This window comes from Pyxicephalus adspersus, chromosome Z, assembly GCF_032062135.1.
Source record: "Pyxicephalus adspersus chromosome Z, UCB_Pads_2.0, whole genome shotgun sequence".
Lineage (NCBI taxonomy): Eukaryota > Metazoa > Chordata > Amphibia > Anura > Pyxicephalidae > Pyxicephalus > Pyxicephalus adspersus.
In genome coordinates this window covers 53,797,258-53,823,040 of record NC_092871.1, presented here as the reverse complement: position 1 = coordinate 53,823,040, position 25,783 = coordinate 53,797,258, and the positions used below count along the sequence as shown (strand labels likewise).

Genomic DNA, 25,783 nt, shown 5'->3' with positions numbered 1-25,783 from the left:
GTCGTCCATCGTCCGTGGATCCGGCAGGTCGGTCGTCCGGACGATGGACGACACCGACTGTACACACGGAAGATTTTCGCCCGATAATTGGCCGATGCCGATTATCTGGCGATAAAAATCTGACGTGTGTACGTAGCTTTAGGCAGATGCTGGCTCTGGGACCACAGTCAAATATTTCTTGGCGTTTGTGAAGTTTTTTGTTTACACCATGAAAGGCAATTACAGAGATCAATACAGTACCCCCTCCCCCCATACACACATGATCAAATAGGTAATGTTGTGGGTGCAGAAGCTTACCACTTCCTCCTCCTCTTCCTCTTCTTGCTTTGCCTTCTGTTTCGGAGATGTCTCTTTAAACAAATCTTCATTATCAGACTCATGCAAGCTTAAAAGGAAAAAATGGAAATTGAGTGCCTAATGTACTCAAAAAGTAATTTTTCGAAGTGACTTACATCAACGGCTCTCTCATTGATCAGTGATGTGTATTTATTTTATTTTCCCATTTTTACTGACGTTGTGATGTGACACCACTGATTTGTGGTGTGCTTTGGGGGGATGAGCCTCTGCCCTGACAAGTTGAAGGAGTGATTCATCAGAGGGTTTAGAAGCAATGATGTTTTGGGTTTACAAGTTTTGTTTCATGCCAAAGCAAGGTGGTGGCTCCTTTATGTCCCAATTACTTTGCCAGCCGCTGTCCAATTAAATTGCTCCATTGGGCATAAATGACTCATTAAGCAAAGACAACACAGGTAAATGGGGTTTAACCCTAGAATTAGCAAATCAAGCAATTAAAACTACGTGAACCTCTTTTAGAATGATGCACAGAGCAACCTTAACTTGCTATTAAAGCTCAAGGTGGGCACGTCGTAGTGTCAGCTCTTAGACAGCACTTACTTTTAACAGCTTAAAGCTGCTGATTTTTAAAGTGCACCTGTCAGTTTATCTATCAAATCAACCTTTTTGATGAAAATCACAGGATCCTGCAAATATTTACACAGCTATTCTAAATCCTAAGTGATACAGTGTACAAATCTTTTCTGCCACAATGTTGGATTGCCCCTTTGCCTAACTAGCTGTATATTGTGAATTACAGCCACCAATGGGCAAGCCAGTTTGTTTTGTTGACACAACGCCAAAGTGTAGATTAGGAATCACATAGAGAAACTTACATAACAAACGTTGTTTCAAAAATAGTATAGTATATTACAATGTATATATAAATGTTAAACGAACATAATTTTTCTTTTTTATCTTGAAGCATTTTTGGGGGAACAGACCACACCTCTGTGATATAAACCCTGCCACCAAGAGAATAGCATACAAAAAACAAAGTGCTTCCCTGCATAGGATAAAAGATATAAATTATAGTCTTGTGTCCCAAGATGTAGGTCATTTTCTTTCCCCATTGCTTTATCGGTGGAACACCCTAAGCTTTCATGAAGCTTTTACTAATCTTTGGTGTGAAATTTTGTGCTTCAGTTACCTTACCCCTGGTCTGTCCTTTCCTCTGGCTTGGCTTGACTCTGAGTTACAGTTGATCCAAGAGTAGAAGTCTCCTCTTTTGGTGGGACTGGGCTGCTACTGTCATTATCACATACTAAAGGTGGCGGAACCTCTCGAGTCATTGTGTCATTTGATAGTTGCAATTCTTCACTCTCTGTAAGGTTCTCATTGACTAATGTGTGTAATTCAGCATTTGAGCTTGAGGGAGGTTTCTCTAAAACATTGTTTTCTGCCAGTGTAACATCACCCTGTGCAGAATCAGTAACTGTGCTTGATTCTGGCATATCACTGGAGATCATGTGAACAAGAGCCGATGGAGCATCCAGATCTTCCTGGATGACTCTGACGGGTATGTCTTCACTTACTTCCTGAAGCTCCATAGAGGGAGGACCTGTTTGTTGATTGCCTACTGTTTTTTTAGCCTCATCATCCTTTTCTAGTTTCTCCTCTATGACACCAGTAACTGGCGCTGTAGTTAATGTTTCATTTTCCTTATATCCTGTTTGAATTTGATCTTGATTTAGTGTCTGTTCTGCCTTTAGTGCAGACTGATCCACAACTTCATTTACTGCACTTTCATCTTCCTCATCTTCTTCACCACTGCTACTAGCTGCCACTGCCTCCTCATTCTGTGGGTTACTTAATAGTTGTAATGTTGTTACCTAGTAGGAAATGAAAGGACCACATTATTACTTAAAAAACAAGAATAAGAATAGGAATTTTCTTCACTATACCATGGTAAAAGCCCAAAGCATCCCATAGTCTTCCTTCCCCTGCTCCTAATGTGATATAATTCCACTTCCACAACATCCCCAACATACCCTTAAGATAAGTAATTGCTTCTGCAGAAAATTGTTTTAAAAAGCCATGCACAAAAAAGTTTATTTTAGGTGGCTGAATTGACTGGAAAGACGTACAGCCCTGGAAAAGCATGTTAGCAGATAAAAGATTCCAGTAGCAGGAGTAGCCCACAGTGGGATGCAGAACTGACTTGACCCTGTGGAGGCCTGTCTTGGCAGAGGAAAGTTAATAATGCATGGACAAAGGGCAAGTTTACTGCAAAACATCACAAAAGGTTTGTATAAATGCCCCCAACCCTTGCACAGTAATACATCCATTTAGCAGCAAAAAAGCAAGAAAAAAAAAAAAAAAACTATCAGAGTCTCTATCTCTCACTCTATCAAGCAAGTGTCTCAGGGCTGAAAACTCTTCCCAGGGCTAGGCAAATGTACAACCATAACTTGAAATACCAAGCATTGCCGTTCACATCCAAGGGCTAAGCATAATGGGGGAAAACAAAGAAAAGTCTGCTACTGGGGAGAAGGACATTAACGCATTACCATTATGTATACATTAATAAAGGTTATGTTTTTGTTTTTTTAAATGCAAGCAGTGTAAGTACCAAACATTTTATTTGTGTATCACCTTCCTGCAAATCCTTGTACAGAAGAGTTCTGAATGAAAGAGAAAGAATCAGCACTAGGAGCCATTTAAGGTATGCATTCCTCATGTACTAACGAGGAATATGCTAGCAGCAGGTGACAGCAGAATGACCAACAAATAAACGCATCAATGTGCTGCTTCTTCTTTTTTTTGTCCAGTAACTGTTAGTTAACTGCAGTAGAAAATCCCCTACCCTGCTAGACAAGTGTTAGCTCTATAAATCCCACAACAGAATGAACAAAAATACAAATCCTTTGGCAGTTAAATATTTAGCAGTTTTTTTGTTTTTTTTAAGTATTTTGGTAGTTTACTCTGGGATTCCTCTGTCCCTGGGTCATTACTGCAGAAAAGAAACAGGCGATTTATCTTCCTTATAAGGCTGTGTTTTTGACAAAAAGCTGGGTTGCAAATGTGCAGGATGGCTGGAGTCTAGAAATAATTTATATTTATAAATATTTACACACACAGTCGTTAACCCCGCACTTAGTAGGAGTTTGTGCATGTTAGCCTATGATCTCTGTTGTTTTTCAGCACAGCAGTTTGAGAAACAGGAATGACCAATACCTGTATGTTCCGTTTCGTAGCCATTTACCTTTATAGTGTTCATAATAGTGCCCAACACAACTCGCCCACTGTATGATTCCTCAAGGACAAACTCCTTTCTGAGAGACTGAAAGACCCCATTCATGATCTTCTTTACCTGATCGTGAAATCCAAAACCATATATGTCATGAACTGTATATGGAGAGAGAGAAAGAGAGACGGAGACACAGAGACACAAACACAGCCTATAGTTTTTTTTGGTGAACCATTTGTCTTTTCTTGGTATAAAAGGGAGCATTGGTTTGGGACGTGTCCTCACACACAGCTCACAGGCAATTAATGGAATAAAAGCTGGGTACCTGTTATCATTTTGGTACCAAGGGCTCAATTTCCTCAGGGCTTACCCACCTACCATGTCGAGTGCACCATTAATGGTCTCTTACAAGATGGTCATTGGACATAGCATATGCTCAAGAAATTATTACAAAGTCTAGCCTTTGGATACCAACTTAGATCAGAGCCTTGTGGCAACTGCTCTTATCAAAACAAATGTCTGTTGGAGGGCAGCTATACCATGAAAACTCACCTCTTCTGTAGGGTCCTTAGCCAGTTGTCTGTCACCATCTCTTGTCTGCTCATCTCTAAGCTGCTCAGTGAGGATTGCGACCTGAGCCTGTAACTGGGCGCACTGAAAGGAGAGTCAAAAGGAGCATATTAATGGACAAGATTTTTAACCTGCAAGAGAGAAAGGAAAGGAAGGAACCCACCTGCTGTCTGAGAGGATGGAGCTGACTTAGTTTCTCCTGGAGTTGAGACAACTTCTAAAGATAAAAGAAAAAGATAACATGCAAATAATATTAAATTTATTAATATTAAATATACCTTGTATAAAAGGCCTTAGTTTTTGATTTTTTTCACTTATGTTTTTAAAAATATTTTCTCACCTCTTCTACTTGTTCTTTGGCCAAATTATTGTCATTTTCTCTGACACGAGATTCTCTGAGCTTGTCATTGAGAGATGTGACCTGGCTTTGGAGCTGTGCACACTTGAGGGGACAAAAGAAAACCAAATAGGCAAAAATTACCATCTTATGTCAAAATTTACTGTCAACATGAACTTTGAGCAAGCCCAATTTTATTCACCATATCCCTCTTCTCTATTCGTTTCTTTTTTTCTCATTCAGTGGCACATGGAGGGAAGCCAGATTTTGGATAAATTAGGGCTCTGTTCAATAGGCCCCCTGACAAAAACCAGGTCCTACCTTCTACCACCTTGGGCACTTACATTGACCCCCACCCATCCAAAACAAAAAACAAAATCCTGCATAGGAGAGGAATCTTTATGGCCAAGCTACATCACACAGACAGGTTCAATTAAATCCTGTTTTAAACAACTGTTTCAAATTAATTACAACCCCAACAACTGCTAATAACTGGGAGCAACAGAAATTAAATGGAGTAAGGTTCAAGTTGCAACTATGAGCTTGTACAGTGCTGATGTCTCCCTGCCCTGATGCGATAAGGTTGAGAAGCCAGTAACCAAGAATCCTGCACTACCACTTATGAGGAAACAGAGCCACATGCTTGCACACTTGGTTACCACTAAAGTAAACATGATTATATTTGTATTGTATTTTGTATCTAAATTAAACATGTGCAGGTTTACATTAAAATAGTGAAATAACCCCTTAATCCTAGAATAAGGATTACCTTTTCTTTTAGTGGGTGGAGTTGTGTTCCCTGTTCCTGAAGTTCTGCAAGTCTCTGCTCATCACGATCACGTGAGGAGGATGAGGACAACTAATGAAACATAACAGTTCAACAATTCCAAACAGTTCAAAACAAAAAAACTAAAACTTTCAGTCTCTTCAGGTTAGGAGTGACTTGGACATCCAATTGCTTGTCAAGATGGCAAAATAGTCGGACAAGTAAAGTGAAACACATGTACAGCCTAAAAGAATCTGTCCGATTAGATAAAATAAAAACAGAGAGGCTAAATTTAATCTATCCTGACATCAACACCTACATCTAGGTTAGAATGCCAACCGTTCCATGCAGTATCAAAAAAGCTGATCTTTAAAAAAGACTTATTGTTCCTACTAACCTGTCCTGCAGCTGCCTGCCTTTGGGCTTTCTTCAACAGCTGCCTCAAGTTTTCAGCCTCTTCATGGAAGGTTTTTCTTAACTCTTCCTGCTCTTCTTCTGCCCTCTGCCGCTCCTGCTGGGATTTCCTTTTTCTCTCTGCCAGGCTCTATGTCACATAATTGGAGGTTATTTTGGATACAAACATACACAGTCTATACAGTTTGAACACCACATTAATGGCTGCATGCTCTACATAACATCTTACCTAAATACACTCCAGACAAACTGTGATAGGAATGTGCATAAGCAAAGGTTTCAATTCATCAAAGACACCTATTAGCTGATCATTAAATCCAAAGATGCCGATAGAAAAAATATTGCCTCCAAGCCTTCTAATATTTGTTTTACTGATTAGCAGTTACATTGTTCAACATTAGGGTTTTGGAGATAAAAAGTTTTCCCCATTTTATGTAAAAAAAAAAAAAAAAAAAAATTATAAGTGAGGGTAATCATCCCCAGTTGAGACATTGACAGCAACAAAACCCTTAACCAGGCATGTCCAAAGTCTGGCCCAGGGGCCAAATGCTGCCTGTGTTCAGATTTCGACCGGCCCGCAGCCTCTGTCATAAAATCCGAAATATGCAGGCCGCCAGCACTGTTGACCACAGTATAAAATACAGGCGTACAAAAAAGCTATTTTTCATTTCATTAGAGTTAATCTATCGCCTTACAATTATGGGCCCATAACTCGGCGGGCAGGGACTCCCTCATGTCACTCTGGTGGGCATGTTCTGTGCGGGACCAGCGCAGACCACGCCCATACTAACCCTGGTTAGTGGTTGGCCACCACACATTTTCACCTCACCAAATCTGGCCCTCTTTGAAAAAGCTTGGACACCCCTGCCTTAAACCTTTCCTACTCTAACCAAACTAAAAACAAAGACTGTAGGCAGGTTTAAAATGTAGAGCTGGGGATGCAAACAGCCAATATATTAGACATGTAAATCTATGTTAAGTACCAACTGTCTGAAACAAACAGGTTACCTTTTCAAGATTTTGTTTTTCCACTTTTAAATCAGAAATCTCTTCTTCCAAACCTGCCAGTTGCAACTCCAGAGACCGCCGGATTTCCTTTTCAGTTTTGGCCTGGTTCTTGGTCAGCTCTGATGTTTCTTTCAAATCTGAACAAGAAGTTTATAGAGAAGAATTGTTTAAAAAAAAAAAACAAAACAGTACATACAGAGAGAGAATAAATGTTTTCATTACTACCCCAACATATGTGGAAAAGGTACCCACCTATGAGCTGTGCCCGTAGAGAGAAAAGCTCAGCTTGACACTTCTCTGCCTCCTGCTGGGCTGCCACTAGCTGAGTCCGCTGCTCCATCTCCCTCTTCTGATAAGCTGTGACTTCCAGCTGCAGACGGGACAAATGGCCGGTCGCAGCTGCCAACTCTTCTGCCACCTTGGCCTGTCATACATAAGATGTTTAAAAAAATCACTCATTTGCTTATATATTAAATCCAGAACAACATTGAAGTGGCTACCTACAGCAAAATGATGTAAAGGGTCAGTCCTCCAAAACAGATATTTTAGTGGTTAGTGAATTACCATCGGACAGCTTTTTTAGGGGTGGGGCACTAAAGCACCTTTCTTTGCAATTTGCAATTAGCAACTTTGCTCCTCTCACTCCTGCTGCTGTCCATTAGAAGGTAAAGTAAATCTATCATGAGATAGGATAAGATGTGTAAAAAAAAAAAAAAAGACTTTATATTACTGCTTAACTGGAACTAATATGCAGATCAAGAAATTTTGAATCAGAAACCCAATATTATAAAGGTTTCTGCAAGCTCACCAACTGAAGAGTGTCAACAAAGAAAAAAAAGAAGAGAAACTAAAATCTCAGCGACATACCTTCTGTTACTGGCTATAAAGTAGACCTATGCAAACTAGTGAATTCTAAAGCTGCCTCTTTTGTACAAGAAAAAAGAATAAATATACTTAGCAATCCACTGTAACAAGTTTCGAAATACACTCTAGGCTAATAGAAATCTGCAGTGTGAACATAAATATTATTACCATTTTAGCCCCAAAATGATTAGTAATTTTGTGATACACACACCTTCATTACTTTTAGTTCTCCATTACTACAGCTTCTTGAGTCTCTAGTAACTGGACAGAAGAGTGAGGGCTAATTTATTATCTAATGAGAAGGCCGTAAGCAGAATGGTGACCTCTGAAGCTTTACAAATTTTAGCTTTACACTTTTAGGTCCTTTGAAAAAAATAAGACGTAGAAACTTTACACAAAAAGTTTTAAATATGCATGCTGAGATTACAGAAGTTCACAAAAAAAGCAGCAAGGCATAGAAAAGCCCCTTCCTCACCTGGTATGTGCCCTCATCTATGTGCAAAGCATGCTGGGAAAGAGAAAGCACCATCAATGAGAATAAGCCAGCCAATCAGAATTTAAGAAAGACAGGAGCAGCTTCTTCTATAAACACAGTGATGTGTCAGCAAAGGACAGAAAATGTTTGCGTTAGCAAATAACCAAGCAGAATAAAGTTGCAATAACATTTAGATAGAGTTAACAAAAGCAAATTGCGGTTCCACATTCAGCCACCACATATTTACAAATGAAAAACATTACACAACTGGTAACATGCTGTACAAATCCCCTTTAGACTTACTAATTGTACAATCTCATTTAGACCAATGAACAGCTATGGAATGTAGGCATAGTATTGGGGATAATTTGAACTGATTGTTTAGATAGGCTCCTGTACTATATAGCTATTGGTAAATCTTTTACCAGACTGTATTATTGTGTTTTTATATTTATATAAAATGCCTGGTAAATATTTTTCTGCAGCAACAGTCTAACAATATCATAATGCCAACAAATGTTTTAGCCTTTTAAGATAAGAGAGGACAACAAACTTGTAGATAAATGTCATTAATGCTGAACTTCAGGCAAAAAGCTAAATCCATGAACAAAACACTAAGTCAAAAGAATAGAGTAGCGTTTTTTGACCTTTTTAACATGTAGGAACTTCTTAAAATAACACCTCAAATAAGAACCCCTACGATAACTATTAAATCCACAGGTCACTGTATACAATGGAGCTCAGTAAGAAGAATGCTTCCTACATTGCTGGCCATTGGGAACAATGCCACCCATACAGACAGCTAAAAAGATTACTGGTATCTGTTATACTGACCTGAGAGGCACAAATTGCTCATTGCTGAAGGAATTTCTAGCTGACTTTGGAGAAACTCCGGTTGAGAAATAGAGTACTGGTTGCCACCTTGCTATAGCTATATAAATGCTATAGCACTAAGCAGCTGCCAGAGCTACACATTTGTGTATGTCCAAATTTCAACAGTAAAAGTTGATCTCCAATTTAACCAAATAAACTAAACAATGACCCTTTAATAAACTGCCCCCTTTATTTCCAGTAAATTATAAACTCAAATTCATTTTTGTGTATACAAACAGAATGGGTTATATTTATAAATGATTCCCTTGTCATTTCATCTGAAAGTTTGCTGCCAATGGTTTGAATCCCTTTAAACTTCTTGTTTCAATGCCTAGTAAAAAAAATGTTTCATCTCCCAGCTAGTGACTAAGTGTCAAAAACACATAGAAGTCACAACAGTAAGTGCTATGTATTCCAGCGAATGAATGGACACAGATAAATTGAAATTTGCAGAAGAAGTCATTTATAAATATACTCCAATTTAATCCACTACTTATTGAAAAAAAAAAAATCAATAAAGGAGGTGGGGGATACCTCAAAAATGTATGTGCCTAGGAAATGGCACTATAATATTTTACTTTTTTTACAGCGTGCAGCAATACCACATATATATGGTGCAATCCTTGTGTGCATATGCATACACACCCAACATGCTCATTTGCATGTATGTCCAGGTACTTTTTTTTTAACCTAACTTTATTGCTATCACAAGGGGACTTTTTAAGCAACCGATATGTAGCTCTTTATAAAAAAAAAAAAAAAAAAAACATCAGGGGTGTATTAGAACCCCTATTAGTTACCCCAGAACTCTTTGGAAGTTGCATAGACTGCATTCAGCTGTGAACCTAAAAGTGCTCCGCAATGAGCACCTCTAGGTTCATATTACACAGATCTAGGAAGGGTCTATGGGGGTTCTTTATACAGATATAAAGCCAGCTGAACGACTTGTATGTGAAAGATGACAGCAAAAAAAGCAAAGTACTGTCGGCTGACAACACACAAGGCTGAAATTTTAGTCTTGCCCATTTGGCTTCTGGTAAACTATGTAATCCCTTAATCCCTAAATCTTTTTGTCATTACTTCAACATATTAACTAATTGTTCTAAAATACAAGATATTAACTGGGAGCATTAATTAGATAATGTATAGATTGGAAATTTTGGATATGATGTAATCCATGCATAGAAGTATACAAGCAGCATTTGGCAATCTCTTTGCAAAAAATATTTTCCTGGCTGCTATTTCAATTCAGTACTTTCCAAGTTACTGACTAGGAACACGTCTGCAGATGAAAAAAATTCCGACCTCACTCAATTTCCTCATTTGCAAACTTGATCAATGTAGCTACTGCCAGCCAACTAACATTTGCAGAGGATGCAGTTGGTATTCTATATGTTTCTCTCACTACCTGTCCTAATTATATCACTCAGAGGTGCCTGTAGATACAGTATTGCAGCATTGCATCCTTCATAATTCTAGTGACATGACAATGGACTTTGTAAAGCGCTCCAAAATATGTCAGCGTGTAGTAATAATGTAAATAATAGTAATACATTTTCTATGCTTAAAAGGCATGCTGGTCAAAATTAGGCAATGCTCTGGTATCATGAGCTTTTTATCCCCCTCACAACTCAAACACATTCCTTTTGTCCAGTGAAGCAGACCATCATGATTGGTAAATAGGAATTTATGGGGGAACGCAAAACAACTGCTGAAGGTATGTGAAGGCTTCTCTAGTTATCCACAGTTAATATTTCTAGTCCCTGTGCATAGGTGTGCCATCATACCTTTTCCTGCATGGCGTGCAGTAGTTTAGCCTGTGTGTTCTCAGTTGATGTCTTCAAAGAGTCATTTCTCTGTTCCATTAACATGTTGCTCTGCTCTACATACCTGCAATGAAAAGTAGTCTTCAGTCACCAATATAAGTACTGTGATATTGGGTTCAGATCCCACCCTCTCTGTTTAAAATATATATTCTCCGGGGATATGTTTTTGCTGTCTCCAGGTGCCTGCTAAAACAAATGTATTGGGTAACTCTCTTTTATCCACAAATCATTCTTAAAGTGGGGTTTATCCATATAAATCAGGATTGATCAAGATTTGTGCATGCCTCTAAGGTTGGGATGGATATGAATAGTTTCATATAATTTGTAAGGCTGCCCTTAAATGACATTGAGATATGCACCTGCAAACATTTATCTTCGCTTGTTGATAGGTGGAGGTCCCTGTTTGGCACAAAATACATAAAGTCTCTGTTGTACCTTTGGTTGCGATTTAGAAGTTCCCCAATCTTTGCATTTTGCTCCTCTATGCGACTGCTTTTGTCCAGAACCTCCTGCTTAAGACGCTCGTTTTCCTGAAAAATGCAATAAATAATAATTGAGTCAATTTAATTTTTCTGCAGATTTGTAGTTAATCACTCCATTGAGATAATTCAGATTCCGAAAGAATGAAAATGATGGGACGTTCTATCTCCCACATATAATTTAAATCTATTAGAATTTCCTGGTGTATTTCTAAATGTACCCATTTCCTATTTATTTGTCATTATTTTGATCTTACAAGGTTTATCACACTAGAGTCTTTATGAAGATCTAACATGACTGGACTTACAAAAGGTACATAAAAAAAGTTTTCTGGGACACCTATTTACCGTATTTTTCGGACCATAAGACGCACTTTTTTTCCCCCTAAAGTGGGGGGAAAATCAGGGTGCGTCTTATGGTCCGAATGCATATTTTTTTACTTCATGGGCGGGCACAAGTGCCGCACGCTGGATCTCAGGGGAAATCAAATGAATTTTTTTTTTCTTGTTTTCCCGTGCGGAAAACCTGGTGCGTCTTATAGTCCGGAGCGTCTAATGGTCCGAAAAATACGGTACTTTACAAAATAGGCAAGGGGAAATTTTACAATTCCAAATTCAAATAACTTGCTTTTGGCAAAGGAGTGGGGAGTATGTAGCATCTACTAAAATCAGCCATGTCAAGATGGACTGGGTGTTAGGGAGTATGCCACACATGTACACTTGCCCTGGAAAAAGGTTATGAATGGCAGCAACTTACCTAAATAAATTATCTAAGTGGGGCTAATATAAGCTATGGGCCCGTAATGCATACATCCCTTGCACTTTAAGTCTCCTTAATCATTGTGGCTCAGTTTCCTAAATGCCCCATAATAGTACCCATGGGGAAACGGCTGCGTGGAAATAGTTAAATATAATATGCCACATTTCCCTGAAATTCTAGTGCAGAAGGTGACTTCATCCTTCTGCTGACAAGCACTATTAGAATCTTAATTAGCCCAGATCTAACATTGCAGCACAGTACAGGATCAATATTTTGTGATAGTGAAGTCTTTTTTCTGAAATCTTTTTGGAAGGAAGATGAGTTTACCCTTGCCAAGCTTTAGGAAGGAAGCTGAAGAAAATTAAGTATATTATGGAAATCCAAGCACTCACAAAAAAACCTACTTTGCAAACTTAAAAAGCTGATATGTTACTATTAAAATGTAAAAACAGTCCTATATAAATGACTTACAACAGTGGTGCCCAACCTTTTCTTTATCTGGGGGCCGCTGTTGGGATAAAACTTGCGGGGCAAAATGCAAACAATCATATAAATGTTTAAAAGTAGAATAATTTTAATTTAAAATGAAATTAAAAAGTTTCCAGTTACCGTAACATACAACACCAAATATGACAACGACTGGAATGGATACTTCCAGAGAAATGCCATTCATGTGTCAGATATCCATGGGGTTTATGTTCTTACTACTACATCTTTAGGACCAGTTGCTAACATCCCTCTCTTCCAGAGACATTGGGGGTCACAGAAGGTAAGTGGTCAGCTTTGTGTAACAGGCAGCTCGCCAGCCTCTCAGTCCCTCGCACCGCAGAGCCTGCAGATTTGACTCCAGGCGGCAGTGAGTGGTAGAGTGTCTGCCCCTTCTCTACATGGCACGGTTAAGGGGTACCAGCACCGCAACCTCTCCGCCAGTCTGAGCGCAGCCTTAAAGTTTAGTGAACTTTAAAGGGCACCACATTGCACAGACAATTAGCAGTACCCTAATGTTTATTGCCATGAATGTGGCCCCCAGGGGGTCCTGCAAACCTAACGTGGGGACCCTGGTCTTGAAATAGCTCCACTTGATATGAAAATATCCTATTGTTGTTGGGATTTTATGCGTGTGACCCCGTATCTGGCAACTTGTTATGTTTACGAGGCTTAAATTTGGTTTAGTAGCAGCTCTTAGGGTCCCCTGTGTACCTTGAAAACGTCACATTTCTCTGACAATCAGTGAGGGAGATATGAAGATTTATACATGGGGATACTGGCAGAAGCATGAACACAGCTCTCATGATGCTGCTAGGATTATCTCACAGTACAAGCAGCTCCCTCTGCTGGCAGCACGATACCGATAGCAAAACATAGAAGATGCGCCCCATCCCCACAAGACAAAGCACAGAGAGAAGAGAGGGCCGGATCTGACAGGTCCATGGGCAAGATGTGGCCCGCAGGCCGTAGGTTGGGCGCCCCTGACTTTCAACCCTGCTTCATGAGTATGTGGAAGTTTAATTCTTCTATAATACTCTAGTTAAAGATTACACTGGTGGTATCAGAAAATCTTGACCTGCTAACCTGGATAATGCGCTGGATGTTATTCATGATCATGGCACTCTCCATTGTGATAGATGATATACCAGGGAGGAGATGAGAAGGTCCAGCTGAGCTCTGCTTCTGTAGACCGTCCACCTGTACAATTAGACCTTGAGAACATAAGCAGGAGCTCAGAGGAAGGAGAGAAGGGTGGAAATAACAAACAAGAAATACACTGTACTTTGGAGGCCAAGTTGTCAATCTTGTCAACAACTTTTCCGATGGCCAAACGGATCTCTGTGTTCTGTTGTCGGGCTTCCGTCATCAAGAAGGAGGTTACGTCACCTGAGGATAGATAAACATTATGTGTTGAAAAAAATGTAGGTTGAGTAATGGAACCATCTACATCAGAATGGGTTGTTCTTTTCTATAAAGACAAATCTGCCAACAAATACACTTTATACAGCATTCTTAGAAGCCAGCTCCTCCGTTTTGTGTTACAAGGGAGGAGTGTACTGGAGATGATGTAGAGACCACCCTTACTATGCTCTCGCATAACAGAAAAACAAACTAGAAAGTAACCCCTGCCCCATGCCATCCAAATATTCAATTTTTTCATTTTTTTATTTGCTAATTAGGACACAAGGATGGATGGATAGACAGCTATACTAGCCTTTTGTACCTTGATATGGAGCTTGCTGCTGCACAGCAGTGGGGTAGACATGTCCAAATGGCTGCAGCTGGGTTCCAGTAGTTGGGTTCTGTGAATATGTGTACTGGATTCCAGTGTAAGGCTGCAAAAAGAAAAAAAAAAATCAGTAACATTTTTCTAAATTCATGAAAATACCATAAGGACTGGGCTGAAGGTGGAATAAGTTTAAGATTGGGTTTAGAGTTAGGCAAATAAATTAAAATGCAAATTATCGTGCTTCATTTGAAGAAAATAAGTCGTAATTGCAAATTAATGAACATATTAAATTAATAAACAATCTGACAGAGAGAAAAAAAAGAGAGAAAGAAATCTTTACTACAGTACCTGAAAGCCATGAGCCTGACCAGGGGGAAGGGCCTGGGAGGCGATGGGCCCTACAGGCAACAGGGCAGCTGACGAGGACGGGAGACCAGATACTGGTTGCTGCTGGGGGACTGTCAATGGAAACATTGATGTAAAACATTTACAGAAGACTTTATTAACTTTAACAAATAAGGTTCAAAAGGAGGAAATGCTTGTTTTGTTTATGGCACCCAATCACATTGTCTCCTCATCCTGTCCATGTAATGGAAAAACCTGATTTTCTATTGGTATCACTCACTGCTTTTAGTTTTTTTATTTCATACAACATGTTCTGCCAGGTCCTAATATGAGGATGTACTCAACAGTGTATTATGTAGAAAGTTATACCTGGAGCAGAGATGTGAGCAGGGGTTTGGTTGATTTGTGGGGTGGGCCGGACAAGCAAAGGGGCAGCAGGGTGAGGAGAAATTCTCGGATCCTACAACAAAAAACACCATAATTACTACAACAATTAGAACAAGGTGTGTGTACATACAAAAGAATAATGCACTTAAGAAATCTAGTTTGGTATATATTTAGTCTTGATTTATCTAACTAGACAATTTAAGCCGCAGATCTTGAATTTTAGTAACTTACTGAGCAGATGCTTTACTGTCTTTTAAACAAACTTGTACTTTACATTGACTAGGTAAAGTAACAAGTTCCTATAATAATTGACATGACTAATAAGTAATATTTACCTTCTCTGTGTTCACCCCATTACATGTGCAATGTGTTTAAGGCTGGAGATTTCCTGTTAGGCACCAAAGGTTGCACAGTGGTAATAAGTAAAAATATTACACACTCCTCTATAACAGAAGTACCAGGTGTTTTATTAACCTTAACAACACAAGAATGTATAACTTGTGCTTAGGCATTTTAGAAACAAAAGTACATTACAAAAAAAAGGATAACAAGCCAACTCAATTTAAATCTTGCATCACATGGATAACAGAACTAGGAGGTTCCAAATGTACATATCAAAAGGAAAAAAATAAATAAAAAATGAAGGTGAACCAATCTAAAATAGTGAGTTCTAACAATCTTTACATTTAATTACAGAGTAGAATGCTATCATTCCTAATGCTCCAGAAGCTAATCAGCATGTCACAGAGAAATAAAGTATAACCTCTGTGGCAAGCGGTTGGACTGTAAAATCACTGTAAAAAAGATAGCCCAAAGGAAGTATGCAAGCCATTTCCATCATCTAGAAATGGGGGCATATTCACAGGCAAGCAGTGACAAAAAAACTGCTTTCTGGCAAACAGTATATTGTCACGTGGCTGGTTTTAAAGGATGCCCCCTTTTTAAGACAAAAGGAATGGTAAAAGCTACAAAAAATAGTCAGGAGAGTGTTTTACATTTCAGTCAAAATCAAGGAAAAGGGCTAACAAAGCAAACCAATAGAACCTTCAAATTACTGATGGAAACAGGAAAGCAGATTTTAATACATCTTAAAAAAAGTTTTGCTTTTTTTCCATAATATATATATAAAAAATGTATGATAGGATATGATCCTAAATAATGAAAATATTAAAAGGGTATTTAGAATGCAGGGAGTTGCAATTTTATCAATGCAAAGGGGTATAGCAAACGAGGTATCAATACTATAAACAAACTATAAACCCTTAAAATACTGTAACTAAAATGTAATAATCACAATGAAAATTTAATGGAAACTAATAAACATATATTTGAAAAAATGTTAACCAAAAACATGGTATGAAATAACAATCTGTTTGTTAATAGCATGTCTTGCAACCCACAGCAAGCTCTCTGTGTTACGGCCTGAAAAAAAAAAAAAAAAAGGACACCTGTGTTTTTAGCTGATGCAGGCTGTTTGCATACTTCCTTTGGACTATCTTTTTGCCTCCTTTACTGCACAGACCACCTTTTTTTTTTTTTTTTTTTTTTTTACCTGGCTGCAACATGACAGTTTTTAAAGAATTTTAAGTGCATTTGAATTTGTCATTTATTATTGTCGCTTACTTTTATGGGCATTGGCAGCAAACTCGAGAAACAAGGAGAGTGTGTTTTGCAACTGATAAATTCTAGTTGTGCTAGTCCAGGGAAAGAGGAGATTTGCTTAAAAATTAAGTTCAAAATACTAATGTTTTATTGTAAAAGTTACAATATTCCACTAAATATTTTCTATATTCTGCATTGTTAACATCCTAAATTTCTAATACAAAGACTGAAATATAAAAGTTACAATATTGCTGGGTAAATGGTAAAGTAAAGTGTAAATGGTAGGACTAAAAATATGTTCATTTTTTTAAAGAACATGTAGCTTCAGGCCTTTCACCAATGGGTAGCATTACGATGCAACAGCACTTGTGGCCTGTGCCAAAGAAGCCTGAGAAACCTTTGTATTGTTTAGTAGTGTTGGTCGAATAGCTCGATTCGACAGCTATTCGGCCGAATATAGCAAAAAAATTCGGGTGGTCAAATTCGAATCCCATTAAAGTCAATGGGAGAAAAATTCGGGTTTGTTTCAGCACTGTGTAGAGCTTCTACAGCCTCCAAACAGATGTAAAAAGATACATTATAAAAGGATACATAAAAAGATACATTGTAAAGAGATACATTGTAAAAGGATACATAAAAAGATACATTGTAAAAAGATACATAACACTATTCCATACCCCTGTGCTTCACATGAATATTAAAGTGCACCTGTCAAATCAATTTTAGGCTAAAGCTAGGTACACACTTCCAATAATAATTGTTAGAAAATGAACGATTACCACCGATCAACGATTATGCACGATTATACTTGAACAATCATATTGTGCACAATTCTGTACATGCTGTAACAATATGATCGTTCATATATAATCCACAAACAGTGCCCACACGCTAGATACAATCGTTTGAAAGATGCAGGGAGGGACATGTAAAGGAGAAAGTGTACCGCAGAAACATGCACAATCACTTGACAACCGTACATGATAGATAGTGAAAGATCGCCGGCCAATCAGATCCACCGTGGCGGTCGTTCATTTCCAACGACAATCCTCGTTCGTCGGTGTCTTTGGTCCCTTTTTAGGGCCACTCGGTTGTTCCTAACGATAATTATTGGACGTGTGTATGCAGCTTTAGTCTACACGGACTGCATTCCCATGGGCTAATCTACACCAGGACGTTTCCTTCAGGCACATGCTTGCAACATTTAAAAAATTAAAACGCTGGATAAATGCGGGAAAACGCTTCCATTGAACTCAATGGAGGCTTTTTCAAGCGTTTTTAAGCTTTTATGAAAGCTTTCATTGAAAACAATGGGGGCTTTTATAAACATTTTTAGCAGGACTTTGGAATCTGAAAGCCCCCTTTAATAAGGAGACTCCCAGATCTCCACCGCCCCACCCTGGGGAATGAGTTCAGGGGTACATAAATCCCCTTACTCATTCCCTGAAAGGGTTAAAATATAAGTAAAAAATAGGACAAGGCTTTAATTTAAAATTATTTTATTAATGTGTGTGTTTGTGTAATTTAACTTTTTTTTTTTCTTAAATTATTTATTTCGTATCTGTTTTTTATTTTAAACTTTTTTTTTTTTTATTTTTTACAGGTTATCCTACAATGACATTATGAATCATAATGTCATTGTGGGATTTCTGGACCGTGGGAACTGTGGTCACAGTTAATTGAAAGCAGGTGCCTTCAATTAGCTGTAACCGCAAGCAATAGGAGGGCAATGAATGGAATTACTATGTTCATTCATTACCTCTACTGCTCTCTGATTGGCTGAGAAATAGACCAATCACAGAGCAGTAGAGGTATGAATGGACATAGTAATTCCATTCAACCTCTATTGCCCTCGTATTGGCTCCAGGATTAGGGGAGCAGAGCTGTCAGCATAAAGCTCCGCTGATTGCTCTGCTCCCTGAGGAAAGGGAAAGCCTGAACATAGTATTTCCATTCATTGCCCTCCTATTGCTGTCGAATGCAGCAAAATTCGGTTCGGGTATACCCGAATTCGAACAGCCATATTCGGGACGAATATAGGGACAACCCGAATTCGAACATAAACACTATTGTTTAGCAAGACGACTGTTCTCTTCAGGGAAGTCCTACTGGCCAACATTTTGTTATGCCATTACTGCACATTGGATTTGGTTAATAGATATTCTGATTCTTACACAAGTCCACTTGTGAATGATAGTAGTGTATTTATATAAAAATTTAGTAACCTACTAAACGGATGCTTTACGGTTAGTAATTTAAATAAACCACTTTAGACTTTTCTCACTAAAGGATACCTAGGAATTTATAGGTTGAAGGGTTAAATCACAAATAACTTTCTGAATAGATATCTATATCTAAGAGTTTTACCTCTATTTCAGAATCACTGGAATCTGGCTGTGGGGTGGAGCTGCCAGTAAGGAAAGGTAACATGGGCTGACCCATCTTTGCCATTCTAGAGATAAGTTTCGCTTTTGCCATGTCAGGGTTCTACAAAATAGAAACACTCTGCTGACAACAAATATTACCGAGGTTCATAAAATCATAAAACACTAATGACATACATGTGCAGTGCAATAAATGTGTCTTGAGATTTGAAATTCAGAAAAGAACAGTTATTGTGCAACAGTACAGGATGTAAAACATGTACAATAAACCAATAAAACTGCCTCCATAAAGGCACAGAATTACAACTCAAATTACAAATGCATGGAAACAAAGTTAATATTAGACATACACTACTGCAGTAAAGTTTGGAAAGGTTGGAGCTTCTGTCAGGTAATTACTACCAGCCATTCTTCATGTCTCAGTGACAGTCACCTCCCTTGTTTATCTTGTCTTTTCTTAGGGACAGGAAGTAGAGTAAAATCACCTGAACTTGGTCTGAGAGGGCAACCTTGTAAGTAATGTTTACTTTTCTAAAGACATGATTAAATGTACAATGCAGTGAGTAAAAAGGCTAGTAAATGTTTTGCAGAATACATACATCAAGATGACTTACTGCTAGCTGTTCGCTGATCGAGTTTGACTTGGCTCGGACAGCTGGCTCCCTGCAGGATAGATAATTTCAGTAAACTGTGCCTTGATGCACACAATATCTCACCGTGAATTCTAAATGACCAGTTTACAGCAGAGAAACAATCTAGAATATTTCTAAACATGACAAAGACTCTGAGGTTTGTTGCCTCCCATCAGGCACGATATGGACTCCACGTGAATGGATTGTTATCCATAGCATCCCTGTTTTGCACTGCCTGAAATCAGTGTATGAAAGCTGGATAAATATCCCTGTATTATATATAGCAATAACTCAGGAATGCCATTCATGTACCCACAAAAGATCATGTACACCTAAAAGATTCATAACTTCCTGAATAACAAAGCCTAGGATTATAAAGGAATGTAAAAAAAAAAAAAAAAGCAACATTGTTTTATGTTAACTGACACACAATTGTGCATGCTTAGAATCTAAGAAAGTGGTCACCAACCTTTTTGGTTCCACGGACCACTAAAATCACCAGCTCCTGACTGCGCGTGAGCGGGAAGCCGGGTGTCAATCAAAGGGGGAGAAACCTCCCCCATACTGATCTAATCGTGACGTAGCCACACTCACTCTCCCAACACAGATCGGCAAGAGCCTGCGATGGGAGATTGGGTGGGGTATGTCCAGGGACAGGCCGCCCACTTCCCTGCACATGGGACATGTTCCGCGGCTCTGGCCGGTGCGTCCCCCCAGCGGGGTCCTTCTCCTGACCCCGCTTGAACCCCCAAAATGTTCTCGCGGACCACCGGTTGGCGACGGCTTATCTAAGAGACAGTAGAAGGTAAGCAAAGAACTATTGGAATTCAGCTTACCACTAACCTACTATATCCAAGTTGAGGATTTAAGAAAGTAGAACAAAATAAGGAGGCAAATGTAAATCTTTTTGAACAATTACAATATTTAAATTGATTTTTTTTTTTAGATTTTTAAATTATCTGTTATGAGCTTCACTTTTAAAAACAACACATCCCTTATGTGACATGCCATGTAAGAATACCTTTATGAAAGCAGTTTCGTGTGTTACATTATAGTGCTGGTATGCACCATTTGCCAGGAGTGGAATATAATTCGTATGATACGTACACCTTCCCCTACTAACATGATGGTGCTAGTGTGGGCTTTACCCTGGTCCTGTGTAGAAACCAAGGTGGAAATTAGGGCATACACAGGGCATTTTTTCCTAACTCCAGGCAGAAGAATTGTGGTGTGCAAGATAGGCAAGATTGTGCAGCTAGAGCCAGTATTAAAATGAACTAGTTGATTTGCTTTGCTGAACATGTTCTGAACATGTATATAAAATAAAAATCTAGGGCACAAAGTGTGGACATCACTGCTAACCTTTAAAAAGAGTAATCAACAAAAATGACAATAAAATTGGTGTTAATAAATAACTTAATGGCGTTTTTTTAAAAACAATTAAATGTGAAAAAAATATTAAAATATTATCACACTACTTTTTTTTTTACCTTATTTAACTGGTTGAAGTACCGTGTTTCCCCGATGATAAGGCAGGGCCATCAAATAAGACAGCCCCCCCTTTTTAGGTAAAAATGAAAAATAAGCCCCCCCCCCACAAATAAGCCACCCACCGATTACTTACCAGAATCGCGTAAAAAAAAAAAAAAAAAAAAAAAAAAAAAGAGTTTGGCCAAAATGTGCTGTATTTTCCCCAGCACTTTCCCGTGAAAAATGACAAAAAAAATTCTCCAGAATAAATTTAGGATTATAAGGATAAGGATGACATATCATTAACCACAAACACAAACTTACTTTGATAACTTTTCCAGATCCAAGTTTGACCCGCAGCAGTTTGTCCTTCTGTACGTTGGAATCAAACATCTGAAACCAAAATAAAGTTGATTTATAGTATGACAGAGTAAAACGAATGTGGGGATTTCTTATACTGTTTGGGAAGATTACAATTATGAGCTATGTTAATGGGATGACACACTAAAGAATTACCATAATAAAAAATATATATACCGTAACCATAATATATTATCATAATATATTACCATAACATAAAACTTTCCTAATGGAAGACAGCACTTTTCTCTGCTATAGAAACTTAAATGCTAGAGAAAAAGCTGTAACACAGTGAAAGAAACAAGTCCACACAGTGTAGCATAGACCTTTTAATAGCACTGTGTCCAGATTCTGACACTGCAATTTCTTTTGTCGATTTAACAGAAGCTGAATGTTGTTGCTGGGGAAAAACGAATGTACCTGTCCAGTGACATGGTTCTGAAACAGCCACCCCGTGTAAGCAACTTCCAGCAGATCACCAATTTCAGCTGCTTGCCCTTCACCAGGGGTAAGATCCTGAGACAATACAGCGTCCAAGGGGGCGCTGTTACACCTGGCAATACAAACCTGGAATAAAAAAGAAAATGAAATTATATAGAGAAAGTATAAAAAGGAAATTAAAAAGGACAAAGTTTCAAATATTAAAGAGATTATGTGAGCAATTTCTTTGTGAAGTCACTAAGGCTATACAGGCATCTTCTATCATTCCTCACAGATGCTGCCTCATTAGCCTATTGTGAATAGAACAGCAGCAACAGCTTTTGAGCAGACACTACAGAGGTGTCTGCTTTAAACCTGGAAATGAAAAACAAGCTTTAAACTCACAAGTGTTGAAATGTCATGTGGGTTTTAAATGTGATGTGAAGGGACTGGGAAGCCTCTCTCTCTTCTTTGCACAGGTCTCAGTACTGTCACCTGCACACCTGTCAGGTTGTGCTTGGAGGCTTTACAGAGCCAGCTGATGTAGTACAGGGGAGAGCTACTTTACTAAGAGGAACACTAAACATTACCAAGCAACAAAGATTACACATGGTATTGAATAAAATATTTAATTTGCACACAGAAAAATGTTGATTAGGTTACAGGGTCTCTACTAAGTGAACCTGTTACATAGCGAGGGCTGTGGAGTAGGTAGATAAATCTTTCAACTCCGACTCCTCAGTTTCTGGTACCCAGGACTCAGACTCCTCTGTATTTAATATGCTAATGTATTTTCCCTGTTGATTGAAGGAAGGCAACATACACGCCATTTAACCACAGAACTACTAGCTTGGAAGTGGACGGTCTACTGTGATGGCCAGTTTAAACAAAAGACAAAAAAATGAAAACAATAAGGTTTTATTTATTGTTTTTATCAAGTAGCTATAAAGTAGTAGCAGCATAGCATAAACAAGGATGGCTTCTTCTACAGTCAGTTTCGATGAGCGATCATACTTTTCTACTTCTTTTTAAATCTTTAAAAAACTCCTGCTGAAATCTCTTTATTTGGACATTTTCTGGTCGTTTATCTTTCACGCCTATGCAATGTCGCTTTACTGTTGAAAGTTCCATTTTGTTCAAGTAGGAATCAAAGTCTATTTCTTCATTTGAAGAGGATGATCCTGAGTTACCAGTGCTTATAGCTTCATCCAGTGGTGGTGTTTCAGTTAGTAATCCCTTCATGCGATCTGCTACATCATAGAAGGCCTTTTTTGCAGTATCAGTCTGGTCATCGCTCAACAAAATTCGGCTCATTGGATCAACAAAAATAGCCGCTAACAAGATTTGATTATCCAGTAAGAGATTCTCTCTTTTCTTCATTGAAGATACAATGCCATCAGCTATTTATTCCTCCACTTTTGTTCAGGCAATATATCAAGGTCTTCCATTTCAAGAAGAATTTACCAGGTGTTAAATCTTCAGATTGCAAACTCTTGGTGACAGTAAAGGTTATAACGTAGATTTTCCAGTGCTTTTACTTGTGTCCACTGGCTTTCAGTAAATAAAGCATTTTCATTAATTCTCCAGTTCAAGAAAGTCTTTTAGTTCAAGCAAACCAGTTTGATCCAAAATGGCTCCTTTTCCTGTACGTCTTTCCAAAAGGGCATCTGTTTTAGGGGCCCTGACTGCAACAGTTACTTGCCTCAATTTGCCAATTCGAGTAGCTGTATGACGAACTTTCAATCCATCTCTTATTGTAAGTTGCAGAGTATAAACAGTACAACGCACATGTTGAATAGTAGTACGCTTAGATTACGCAAAATGTCACTATTCTCTTCGCTTTCACTTTCTCCAATACTTGCAGAATAATATCTTTAATATCTGTCCGTTCCTTCAAGTTTTTCCAAGCTCTTTTAGCAGACAGAGGAAGTTGAGCAGACACTGCTGCCTTTCTCTTTGTTTGCTGATCTTCTGCTAAAGACAGGGCAGTGGGAGGCTCTAGGGCCAGGGGGCCACCTAACTAACTTCCTAGTATTAGGTGGTGTGCAAAATGATGTTAAAGTTCAGCCCTGGATGGGAGCATATATGGGGAGTGCAGAAAGGACACCTGAACACACATCAGCACATAGCACTCACCTATACCTATATCATTACACTTGTTTACACTCAAATGAACTTGTTAAACACATTATATCTGAAATAAATTGAAAACACGTTTTGTAATGTACATAATCCAGATTACAATATTGTGAATGTCAGGTTGTATATTAGTTTAGCTGAACTTCACACTAGAAAAACTACAACTATGCATTGGACTTTATTCTTACATCAGAGAAGTATTTAATTATGAATATTGTTTGTGAAATAGGACATCTGAACTTGCCGTATTTTTTATTAGAATTTAAATTTATCAGGAATTGGAGTTGATACATTTTTATCCACTCCGACTCCAGGTACCCAAAGTGGTCTCCGACTCCACAGCCCTGGACATAGCAGTATTTAAATATTCTTAACAAGGATTACATATGCTTTAAAACAAGTCCCTAAAGATCTTGGTAGCTCCAAACACTATGTGGGAAAAAAAAAAAAGGAAAAAAAGTTGTTCAAAGTGCCTCCGGTGCTTTAGGAATTCTTTGCCTTGCATTTATAGGTCTAAATACCTAATACAATATAAATATATAAATAAAAAAAACAGTTTAAATACACAACGAATAAAAATGCCCCCTAGCATGAACAATTGCATCTTCCCTTTAAGGAAGTATCAATTATAATAAAATATATAATAAATAAAAATATAACTTCTGAAAGCAGGCTTGATCATCTATTCCTCTTCATGCAAGCCTTAGCATTTTTTTCATTTGAGAACTGTACGAGGCAAATATTATTGTCACAGTCTAATGCAAAGCCCTGCCAATTGGCTCAAAGAAGGCCAAATATCTTCCAGCCCATGTTCTCAGAGCAATATCTTTCCATCGCATCCTTTATATCTTTCCATCACATTTCAAGAGGAAATGTAAAGTAAACTGCTCATTGCCTCCTCCTGTTGTCTAGCATGTTTAACAATGATTTTGAAGAGTGCATATGCTGGAGCAAGCAGTCCTGCTGTTCACAGCCACAATACTGTTTACATCCAATAATGTTGCTTCTCTCCCTCACTGTCCTGCAAACATGTTGAAATATGACAAAGAATACCTGATCAACTTGATTTACCTTATTTTCTGACTGCAGCTTAAAAGGAGTCTACATTTTATCTGGCATCCAATGCTGGGGGTCATACCTGTTTGCTGAAATCCATTGCTGATGTTTCTGACTCAAACAGAACTGACCAACTCTGTCTTTGATCATCATAAAAGGCAGCATAGTTATTGAGTTGAACCTGAAATATGTGAAATCACATGGTTACCGATAAAACTAGAAGGAATAGAAGGAAGAAAAAAAAAAAGATTACAAAATATTAGATGGAAAAAAACAAAGGGGACCTGAAACTACCACAGCCGGTATCATGACATGTGATTTTGCTGCTTGGTAAAAGTAGTGCAGTGCACCATTTTGTTTAAAAAAAAATGTATTCCACAAGTAAAAGTGAATAGCAATAATAGTGAATACCAATAAAATAGATGTATGTTTTTACTGAAATTATAATAGTTGCTATTTATATAACTTTGCTTTAAAGTTGAAGCCATTTTAGATTAAAGAAGGTTCACTTACTACAATGTTTTTTCTTGGGATTACTGGACGTGGCATCAAATATTTGTTAAACAATACTGCTTTGACCCATATCATTTTTATCTTAAATATACATGGTTTTTCTATGTCCCTAAACCTGCCTAAAACACTGTCAAAATATTTTAAAAAAATATTATTTTAGCAAAGGCACATGACACACATTTGAAATACAACCCCAAATACTCACCTGCCACCCCTCCAGCTGAATGCTGCTCCATTGCTGAGAACTTGGAGAATAGAGAAACCAGCAGTGTCAATTAGTGTGGTTCCCCACAGTTATCAACTGGTTTGCAGTCCTCCATGTTATCAACCCCTCTACAGTGGTGTAGCAGTCGGCAAGAAGA

The 25,783-nt window shown here is 38.2% G+C and overlaps 1 protein-coding gene across 1 annotated transcript in view; it reads right to left on the bottom strand.

Moving 5' to 3' along the window:
* The window catches only part of FKBP15 (FKBP prolyl isomerase family member 15), a 40,693-nt gene that overhangs the window by 1,266 nt on the left and 13,644 nt on the right, over positions 1-25,783 (bottom strand). The window contains exons 6-29 of the mRNA XM_072431532.1: positions 24,991-25,089; positions 21,714-21,860; positions 21,164-21,326; positions 20,612-20,618; positions 19,446-19,494; positions 18,815-18,934; positions 14,828-14,918; positions 14,462-14,571; positions 14,108-14,219; positions 13,667-13,770; positions 13,468-13,581; positions 11,092-11,186; positions 10,618-10,720; positions 7,958-7,990; positions 6,871-7,042; positions 6,619-6,755; positions 5,594-5,740; positions 5,200-5,289; positions 4,434-4,535; positions 4,257-4,310; positions 4,076-4,177; positions 3,539-3,646; positions 1,489-2,165; positions 298-385 (exon numbers count right to left, since the gene is read on the bottom strand). Of these exons, the coding sequence (XP_072287633.1) occupies positions 298-385; positions 1,489-2,165; positions 3,539-3,646; positions 4,076-4,177; positions 4,257-4,310; positions 4,434-4,535; positions 5,200-5,289; positions 5,594-5,740; positions 6,619-6,755; positions 6,871-7,042; positions 7,958-7,990; positions 10,618-10,720; positions 11,092-11,186; positions 13,468-13,581; positions 13,667-13,770; positions 14,108-14,219; positions 14,462-14,571; positions 14,828-14,918; positions 18,815-18,934; positions 19,446-19,494; positions 20,612-20,618; positions 21,164-21,326; positions 21,714-21,860; positions 24,991-25,089 (3,024 nt within the window). The remainder of the gene's footprint in view (positions 1-297; positions 386-1,488; positions 2,166-3,538; positions 3,647-4,075; positions 4,178-4,256; positions 4,311-4,433; positions 4,536-5,199; positions 5,290-5,593; positions 5,741-6,618; positions 6,756-6,870; positions 7,043-7,957; positions 7,991-10,617; positions 10,721-11,091; positions 11,187-13,467; positions 13,582-13,666; positions 13,771-14,107; positions 14,220-14,461; positions 14,572-14,827; positions 14,919-18,814; positions 18,935-19,445; positions 19,495-20,611; positions 20,619-21,163; positions 21,327-21,713; positions 21,861-24,990; positions 25,090-25,783) is intronic.